The following is a 9,754-nucleotide window of genomic DNA, read 5'->3' as shown; positions in this document are numbered from 1 at the left end:
ATTTTAGACATTAACACACTCCACCATCAAAGCAACAGCAGTTCCTGTCTGTGCATCTGCGTTTGTCGTTTGTTGTACATTTCTGCTGCCCCCAAGTGTTGATGAAGGTGCATTTATTTCAGGTAAGAACATTAACAGGCAGGCCTGGTTTATTTTCTCGTGTTGTGGTTTTCTGCTTCCTGCAGTACAAACGCCAGAGATGATATTGTTCACCTCACTTGCGAATGTCAGATATATTGACCCTCCCGGCTGGCTCTGCGGCGTGGCTCCAGTCTTACTGTGTACTGGTGCATGCTGGTCCTGGCTGCACGGCTCAGTTACTCACTTGAAACCCTGAATCAGCTGAATTATGGCACTGTTGGACTCTCTCCCACATTCCTCCTGTCTGACTCACAATAGAAGAGGCCAGCCTGGTTCCCTTCTGATAAGCTCCAAATTAAATTTCATCGTTGCTCATTAGACTTAACGGGCCTCAAAATACATTTTAACAAGCCACAGCCCACAGCTGATTTGTCACTCTCTGGAGTATGATGTACTCCAGAACAAAAATGTCAAAGATGCTTATGATTTAAAGAATCTAGATCATTTCAAGTGAATTACTTGTGGCTTGGGGGTCTAATGGTCAGACTAGTGACCCCCACAACCCCAGACTGAATCCCCCTTGGCAGCCATGTGTCACATCAAAGTTTCCTTGAGCAACACTACCTCCTCCTACCTTCTTATTTGTTGTCTTTCATTTGTTGTATGTGTGTATGTTTTTCACAGCGAAGGGTCCTTTTGAAGGAGCGGTGGTAACATGTTTTTGCTTTATTTAAAGGAGTATGTAGTAAGAGGATTCATTTTTTAAAGTGTGCCATTAACAAAACTAAAGTTCTTATCCATGCCAGTGGCTTGGCTCTAGGATTGGTAATACCAAACTGCTGCTATGTCGGTCCATATTGGTACAGACTGAAATATGTAATGATAAATTTTGTCCCCCTGACTCTTCCTTTGGCAGCACCAGGGGGGTTGACATTTTAGTTATGGAACTTGGAATATGGTACTTAGAGAATGAATCCCAATGACTTTCATGATCCCTAATCCTGTGAAACATCTCAGCATGAAGGATGAACTGGCACAAATTGGTGTTCTTGGATGGATTGAGATAAAATCTGGCACACACTTTCATGTTCCCCTCAGGATGAATTGTAATAACTTTATTGTTTTCAGAATTATTCTGTTTTGTCTGTAGAATTTCAGGTGTGTTGCGTTGAAGAATGCTCCTTCACTGCTGTGGTCACACGCACACTACACAGCTCCCTGTGTGTGGTGCTGCTGAGTGATGTTGGTATGTTGGTGCAGACCTGGAGCACTAAATCTTAGAGGAGGAATGAGGGCTTCCTCTGTGCAGCTGGATCCATTCTCCAGAGGTGTTTGCCTGCAGACAGCATGCTCAGGGTGGAGTCTCAGGGTTACAACAGTAGTCATCGCTTTTTGTCACAATAAGCCGTGAACAGTTATTAACTTGAAATGATTAGAATAAATCCTGAATTAACCACTTCAGTCGAGGAAATGTGACATGCTGAGATGTTATAGTCTGCTCATGTAATGCCCACATGCATTTGTACACATACAAGCAATGCATCAATTGAGATGCAGTTAACTATAAGCAACCCAAACACTGCTTCTTTTGTGGGGACCGGTGTGGATCTGTGAATATATGTGTGAAAAATGAATGAAGCTGAACAGAGAAAATGAGGTAGAAGGGGAAGGGAAAAGGGGGCTCGGGTTTCAGGAGGAGAAAATGTAGAGAAAGGAAGGAAAAGCATGAAAGGAAGGAAGAAAGGATGAGGGGCAAGAGACATGAAAAAGCAAGTGAAAGGGAAAGAAAGTTGTAGCCCTGATTACTATGAATAATAGTATGAAAAAAAATATATGAAAAATCTTAGCATTTCATCCAGGGTTACGTAGAAGTGGATAAATAAATGTCACATTTAAACATGAATAAATCCCTGCACTGCCTCTTTAAACTGCACAGCACATAGTGGTCCTGAGTATGGAGACAGAGTACAGTCAAGTTGTACAGAGAAGAACAGATCATTTCCTGTTGTTTCCAGTATTAAACATTCATTAGCATGTCACAGGAGGATGTCCACAGGTAAAGCTGATTATCAGATGTAACTAATGATCATTTTTATTATGCAATAACCTGCCCAGTATTTTCTCAGTCAGTCATTTGATCTTGAAAATTGTGAAAAATGTCAGTCACTGTTTCCAGAGTGATGTCTTGTAGTTGCATATTTTGTAAATCTTCGTTAAAACCCAAAGATATTTCTGTCACATAAGACAAGAAACATCAACTGTTTCAGCTTTAGATCTCTGTACTGCTTTATTTTTCTGCCAGAGATGTTTTGAACATAAAAAACTCACCCAGTTTGATGTGTTCAAAGCAAGGGTGGTCTATAAAACGGGCAAAGTGGGCAACTGCCCTTGGTTCTCAGACACCTGGGAGTCCCCAAAAGCCCCATTTTCACCGTGTGGTAATTTATTTGTGGTAGTTTGATTAATTGTAGCCTAACTTTGTTTGGGAATATGGGGATATGCAGTAATAAAGCACAATGTAGACAGACGAGGGTGCTCACACAGTGGACGTTCCTAAGATAAATAGTTTTTTATTAAACGACCACACAGCAAATTCCATGATGGGGAACAAAATCCACTGTCAAATTAATATGAAGCTTTGGCAGGTCAAGTTATTTATATCTAGTGGATATGGTCAAAAGGTTTTTTTTTTTTTGGAAAGTCTCTCTTTGTGTTGCTATGCCTCCACTGTGGCTCAGAAAGAGAACACTATCAGGGAAACAAAAAGAGGAAGTTTTGCATTTAAAAAGACAGAAACTTTGGACAATTTGCACTTTATTTAACTGATTCAGACATCGGCTTTGGCCAAAGATGCAAAATGCACCTTTTGACAGAGCAAAGACTGTGGACTCAATCCTTCTGTGCCTGACCTGTATGGACTGGAGGAATGATTACAATGACCAACAAAACTTACTTACATACACCAAAAATTCGTCCAATATACGTACTGTGCAGGCATGTGACTGTAAAATATTTTTGGTCAAGGGCCCTCAAAGAGTTAAATCACCCACACAGCAACTTTTTGCACACAAGCAGACACTTTTAACAACAGCTGTGCTTGGTGATTATTAATTTCCTCTGGGTTTTCAAAAAAGCCTGCTCTGCTCATCATAATATACGATCATTTATGTAACACGGACATTATTAGTCACATCCGACTTAATGGGAATACGGTGAGTGTCTTTTATTTTGAAAGCATCGTCGCCAAACTTCCTTCCCCTTTTAAACAGTAACTTCAGCTTGACACGAGCTAGAGAGACAGCTACTCGCGAGCAGATACACAAAGGGAGCGGAAGAACCTGCGGCAATGGGAATCAAACTGTACTACACCACCGTTACTGCCTCACGGACGGTGAGTCGAACGGCTGTAATCTAATAAGTTTAATTCCCTGTGTGGGTTTTCAGCTCCGGTGGCTGCAGCTAGCAGCGCTCAGCCCAACAGACACACCTAGCGCCCTATCAGTAATAGCTTCCTCCTGACTAACAGTGCAGTGGGCCTATGCAACTCAGTGCCCACTTATTTCATTATCGTAGCGTCAGCATTACCAGGTTGTAGGCTGTTAAGGATGATTAAAGTTATCATTGAGAAATTTAGCGGAACATGTAGGACGTGCAAAGGAGAGTGAGGGTGCATTATTCCACCTCGTTCCTTTATCTTGGAAGAGGGAAGGTGTTTTTTTTTTAATCGAGCATGTCAGGCTAGCTGTTTTTGCTGCTATTTTTCCTCAAAATCTGGACGGTGTTACTTATTCTAAACAGTGCCACTGTCACAGTGTCATTCTGGTTCCTGAGGCTGGCCGGAATAGCTGGCCTTATCGACCTTGTGTCTGTTTCCTGTACGGAAAACTGCACGCCAAACTTCATGTAAAAATATGGCAGTTTAAGGCCTTCCTGCATATGGTATATGAAGTGTAATGTAAAGGCCTTTCTTTTTTTTTTTTTTTTTACAAACATGGTGTTTGTAGAAAGGTTCATCAGTTGCACATACATCACATACACCGAACAGCCCTGTTTTAAAAAAGAAATTGAAAGTGACACACCTTCCACTCAATCCACCAGCAGTTACTGTAGGTCGGTGGGAAGACACTGTTCAAACCAGCAATAATTTCTATAATGTTTCTGAAAGACAAACTGCCTGGTATATTGTCTGTAAGCAGGATTGACCAGCAGCAGAACTTTGGAAAAGTCAGACATTTATATTCTTTAATGTATGTGCTACTTTTGTAAGCAACATACTTTGATAATGTTTGATTTTGTAATGGAGTGTTGCTCTCATTTCCCACACAATACATTATTCGGATGCATTTAGTAGAACAGGTTGACATCAGGACTGCGTGAAGACATCAGCACACTGACGTTGTACAGCACAATACGCCTGGTTGAAATAATTTTTGCAGGACTTTATTAAAACGTCGTATGTCGATGCGCTGGACCAAACATCTGGTATCTATTAGGAGAGAGGAATTCATGTGGTGGGAAAGTTTTGTGACTGCATTAGTTTTTAACCCTCTCATGCGCAGCAGCACGGCCGTCCTTCCTGTTCCTCAGTGAAAGTGTGCACAAGAAACGCATGTGCATGTAAAAATGAATCTTACTTAAATATAAATACATTTTTTATACACTTTTATTATGGGTTTAGTTTTTAAGATTTCTTTTCTCTTTATGCTCTTAACACTGCTTTCTTAATCCATCTAATTCTTCTGCAGTGGTATTACTACACACAGTGTTTCTAGAAGATCCTCCTCTCTAAACCACGTAATGTGCTCAGACCTACATATATAACCTGGAAGTCCCTTTTAAAAATATTCTGTTTGGCTTTAGTTGCTTTAGTTGCTTAGTTGCATGAAGCCTCACGTGATTAAACTGATGAGTCGGTTTCATGAAACGGGCAAAACTAATTCCCCTTTTCAGTTTAAGGACGTGAAACTGGCCTTTCAATGGTGTGTGTGTGTGTGTGGCCAGTTAAATGCCAGCTTTGTGTGTTTCCAGCTTGTGTTGTGCTTAGGTGTGGTCACATTTATGAACATCCCCCTCCCAACTTCCTCAGTTGCCCAGAAAGATAGTAGAGTGTTCACCAGGTCTATTAATCATCACCCACGAGCCAGAAAAAGCCAGATAGAGCTTTTTAAAGGGGCAGCCTCAAGAGGTTCTTAAATCATAGTTTATTTTTTCTGTCTCAGCACTGTGCTGTGAAAAATGCCCCTGCCCTTGAGGAGAAATGACAGTCCCTCAGTTTGTTGGTGGCCTTCGTCTGCTTAACAGCCTGATGGCCATCAGCCGTTTGCTCCGCTTAGTAAAGAAATGTAGTCAATAAAAGAAGGATTTGAAGTTGTTGTGGCAAATGTCTTTATATGCAGATAATATGGTCCTAGTGGTTATGTTGGGATTAAATAAATTTCAAATGGCCGCTTTTTTTTTTTCCCTCTCAGGTGAAGTCTCAACAGGCAGAAGTGATACGAGTCCTCGAAAGTAAAAGCATTCAGTACGAGCTCATCGACATTTCTGTGGGCGGGGAGCTTCGTGATGAAATGAGAAGCAAAGCAGGGGACCCAACAGCTGTCCCTCCCCAGCTTTTCAATGAAGACCACTACTGTGGGGTGAGGAAAGCACACATACACACACACACACAAGCACTCAACTCGAATCAGATCCGAAATATTTAAGCATCTATGGCTAACATACTTCTATGAGATTTTTCTTTTTTAACTCTCAAATATCAAATTGAATCCAGTTTCTTACCATTAACCTATGTTTTCAGTGTCACACTGTACAGGCCTGAAAGGAAAGGAATAAGCATCAGAGTGTTCATAGAAACACGTCAAACACATAAATTTACTTCTCTTATGTCACTTTGTATGCTTGGTATGTTCCAAACACTCATATTTTCAGTGATATATCATTAAATAAACAGAGCCCATTTGCTGCTATGTTCCCCCGGCTCCTCTAATGTTAGTCCCTACCATTTTTCTTGCTGTTATCATAGTAGATGAGGACTTTACGGCTTTTCTGGGAAGCTGTAAGAATTTTATCTCAGGTCTAAGTTATAACTAACCTGTATTGTGTAACCCATTTTTGTAGCATGACGTCAACACTGCGTTCAAACTAAGCTACTGTATGTGTGACCTAACACATAGCTGGTGCATCAGGAGTCCAGTCCTTTACGTATCTCATCAGTGATTATTCAGACCCAGTGTTCATATTTCACCCATGTGTAATAATTAAAATCCTGATCATCAGTCATTGTGCTCTAATGGCAGTCGAGATTGTAAGTTGAATTTAAAGTGACGTTACAGCCGCCCTGTGAGGACTGCTTTGTTTACTGATTGACACTGTTCCTCTCCACAGAACTACGAGATGTTTTCTGAAGCGGTGGAAGCTGATACAGTGGAACAGTTTCTGAAACTGGCGTGAGGAGGGTGAGGTGTAGTTCTCCATCTTAACCCCCCCCCCAGCCACCTGCCCACCCACCCACCCACCCTGTGCCCTAATGGAGGTCCTTTATCCAGTCTCTCTGCACCACTGGCAGTGTACACCCACTTTCAATGCCATAATGAAGAATGCCAAATATCTTGTATTCAGCTAATCAGAAGACACACATTCCCCCTACTGCACCATTAGACTCTAAATCAGTCTTAATCTGTTCTATTATCATGTGTTTGTTTCCTGTTCTTTCCTATGATTCCTTTCAGACCCTCTTCCTGTCTGACAGACCAGTGTTACTAAGCGCTCCTAGTCCTCTAGGAATCAATGGGGTGTCTAAATGTGCTGTAATTAGGTCGACTAATCTTGGCCGCGGCCACATGATCGCTGGAGATTAAACTAATCCACTGGATGACAACATTCAACCCCAGAATCTTCCTGATCCTCTGCAGACCAAACACACACCATCACTCAGTCTTAAGTACTTTGTCATCTTTTTCTGTAGCCTTCAAGTTCCCATGTTGTACATGACGGCACAATATTTGTACTTCATATGGATGCAAACGTGCACGGAAGTAGCAAGGACTGTGATGTCCTTAAACCCAACCAATCATGAATTATAGCAGCTAAAAGTTGCCTCTTTGGCTTGGACAGTTTTTTTTATTTTGGGATGTTGTTTTTGGTCCATTGGTTACCTTATGCATTATGTAATGAGAGGTTTGGTTCAGAAATGGGAGTCCGTTGTAGCCCCCACTGAGGTCCTTGGCTGATCTGACCTGTTTTTGGACAGATATTAAAAATAAAAGTTACTTTTATGAAGCATGAAACCACCAGTTGTGTGTCTGTGACACATTAAAGGTGCCCTGTGGAGTTTTTTTTCCCCTAAAACATCGACGTTTACATTTAGCGTTTCTCGTCGTATTGTGTTGTCTAAAAAATGTGTTGTGCATTTCCTTCCTGACATTTACATTTCCTGACACGACTGATGGTTAAAATATTTTAAAACTTGCATTGTTTACATCTGTGTTTGCTAGCTTGCAGGCTTTTCTCCCTGTCTGTCTTTCTAAACTTCTTGTTAGCACGTTACTGCCACCAGGTGTTGATCTGAGTAGTGTGAAACTGGTGGCAGGAGTGTGTATGTCCTGTTTGCATGATACACACACAAAACAGGGACCCACCTACTCTTAGAGGTCAAAAACTCCACAGGGTGCCTTTAAGATAGGTTGTAGATGGATGTGGCTGTTTTTAGTGGCCTTAGGGGGGAATTAACATACTACAAATGAAACCTACACATTGCTGGGAGTTGTACGTATTAAAATTTTACTAACTAGGCTTACCAAAAAGAATTCAGTATCTTTCCAAAAAAATTGTGTTAATGATGGAGAAATGGTTAGATCTTCATATGAGGAATTCAAATTTACAGGACTTTACAGGGAGTGGGGTGGAGGGAGGGAGTTGGACTCATGACCTCAGTATTTCTACGATCACAGTTTATTCCCTGTTTGTATTAATAAACATTGGATTTGGGGACCAAACACTCTCCTTAGATATGTTATAATGGTCTCCAGTGAGCCAAACTTACTCAAAAGTTGGATTACTCTTAGAAAAAAGAAAAAAGCCTGTGATCAAATGTTTCAGTAGCTAGCTGCTTATTTTAAGCATCCAGCTGAGCAGGATGAACAAGCTTCATAACATCACATTTGGTGCCAATATAAATCTGTAAAGCGCTTTTGGAGGTGGTTACTCACTGTAGGCTTAGCACTTACCTGACATCTTCTATGTTTTCCATAATTTTTACTGTATAACTTGAAAGCTCTGTTTGATCAGTGGGTGCTCTGTCATGTTGACTGACGGAGCAAAAAGACGCCAAACATTTAGAAGGGAGCCTTTCATCGGGAGCGTAAATGATTGGACTGAAAAGACGTGAATGTTCTCGCTTTCAACCACGTAGCTTTTCCTTCCTCTGTTGATTTTTATGTTACAGTTTCACTGATTGTACTGGGCATGAAGATGCAGTAATGTGACTATGCACTGAAACCCTGCCTCATTCTGAACAGACACGAAGGTCAAAGCAGCTGCTGTGTTTAGATTGACCTGACTCAGTCTTACTGGCCTTAGGGAACACTCACCACATGGGAAAAATGAAGGCTTCACGTATTTGTGCTTTTTATGTATTTGCATTCATTACCTTGATTAATCTCATTTGAAATATTATGTTCATGTATTTTTTTTTTAATTGAGAACAACATGGTTTCCATCTTTACTCTTAACATCTGTCAAACCACCATGCTTTCATAATTGTGTTGTTACGGTTTGGTATCCCCAGTAATGACAGCCTTCACACACAATGTTTGTGCAGTGTTTTGTAAGTCGATGGTTGTAGGTGTTTGCCTGTTTATTGGTGTGTATTCACTATGAACCATGTTTTAGACATTCCATGTCTCTCTCTGAGCTCCTGCTTTGCTTTTGGACCAATTCCCCTTGGCCAAAAAAAAGAAGAAATTAGGGAATAAAATGCTGTTGTCTTCCAAGAAGATTGTGAAAAGTGATTTAAGGGTTAAAAAAAAAAAAATAAAATGGAGTTGAATCTACCTGCCTGGGTATTTTTTAAATTCATATGTAGAACCTAACTAAAACTTTAAATGAGTCATTTTCTACACAGAGTCCCGATTTGAATGAGGAATTTTACACAATAGTGTGGCGACGTCTGTTCACCCACAGGGGGGTCATTTCTAATTTGCAAGTCAGTGGAATATTACGATGATATATGACCAGGTCTGTAGCATCAGTACATTTGTAGCAGTGAACTACATAGGACATTATCAAGTTATTTAATATGACTAGTAGTGATGGTAATGATGAAGACCATTAAAATATTACTATGAAAAACAAACAATTACATTCAAATACACAACTTACAGTACAGTTACTCTCGGTTTTTCTCAGTTGCAGTACCTCATTTCTCCTTTAAGTGGAGCAGTTGTAGCATGTTGAACCTACCTTTGCAGCATAAGAAGGAAACGACGAAGAAGAGAGGCGACGAGCTGACGAGAGGAAGTAAGAAATGATCTAATTTCAAAATATAAGCCTAAAGAAAAGTTGCACATTGTCGTCTATACTTAGGTAGTGGAAAAAAAAACTTATCTGAGCAAATATGCTGCTGTTTTAGAGTATTGTTTTCGTAGTATATTAATCCGTCTAATCCTCTGTCCTC

At 40.5% G+C, this 9,754-nt stretch overlaps 1 protein-coding gene across 1 annotated transcript; it reads left to right on the top strand.

Moving 5' to 3' along the window:
• The first annotated feature begins 3,347 nt into the window (after window positions 1-3,347).
• sh3bgrl3 (SH3 domain binding glutamate-rich protein like 3) lies at window positions 3,348-9,131 on the top strand. Its single transcript, XM_041052701.1, has 3 exons — window positions 3,348-3,472; window positions 5,550-5,717; window positions 6,466-9,131. Exons 1-3 carry the CDS (start codon window positions 3,428-3,430, stop codon window positions 6,529-6,531), a joined length of 279 nt encoding a protein of 92 aa, XP_040908635.1. The 5' UTR covers window positions 3,348-3,427; the 3' UTR covers window positions 6,532-9,131.
• The last annotated feature ends 623 nt before the right edge of the window (window positions 9,132-9,754 follow it).

This window comes from Toxotes jaculatrix, chromosome 13, assembly GCF_017976425.1.
Source record: "Toxotes jaculatrix isolate fToxJac2 chromosome 13, fToxJac2.pri, whole genome shotgun sequence".
In the NCBI taxonomy this organism is placed as follows: Eukaryota; Metazoa; Chordata; class Actinopteri; family Toxotidae; genus Toxotes; species Toxotes jaculatrix.
The sequence above is the reverse complement of the archived record's forward strand: the minus strand, read 5'-3'. Positions and strand labels throughout refer to the sequence as shown.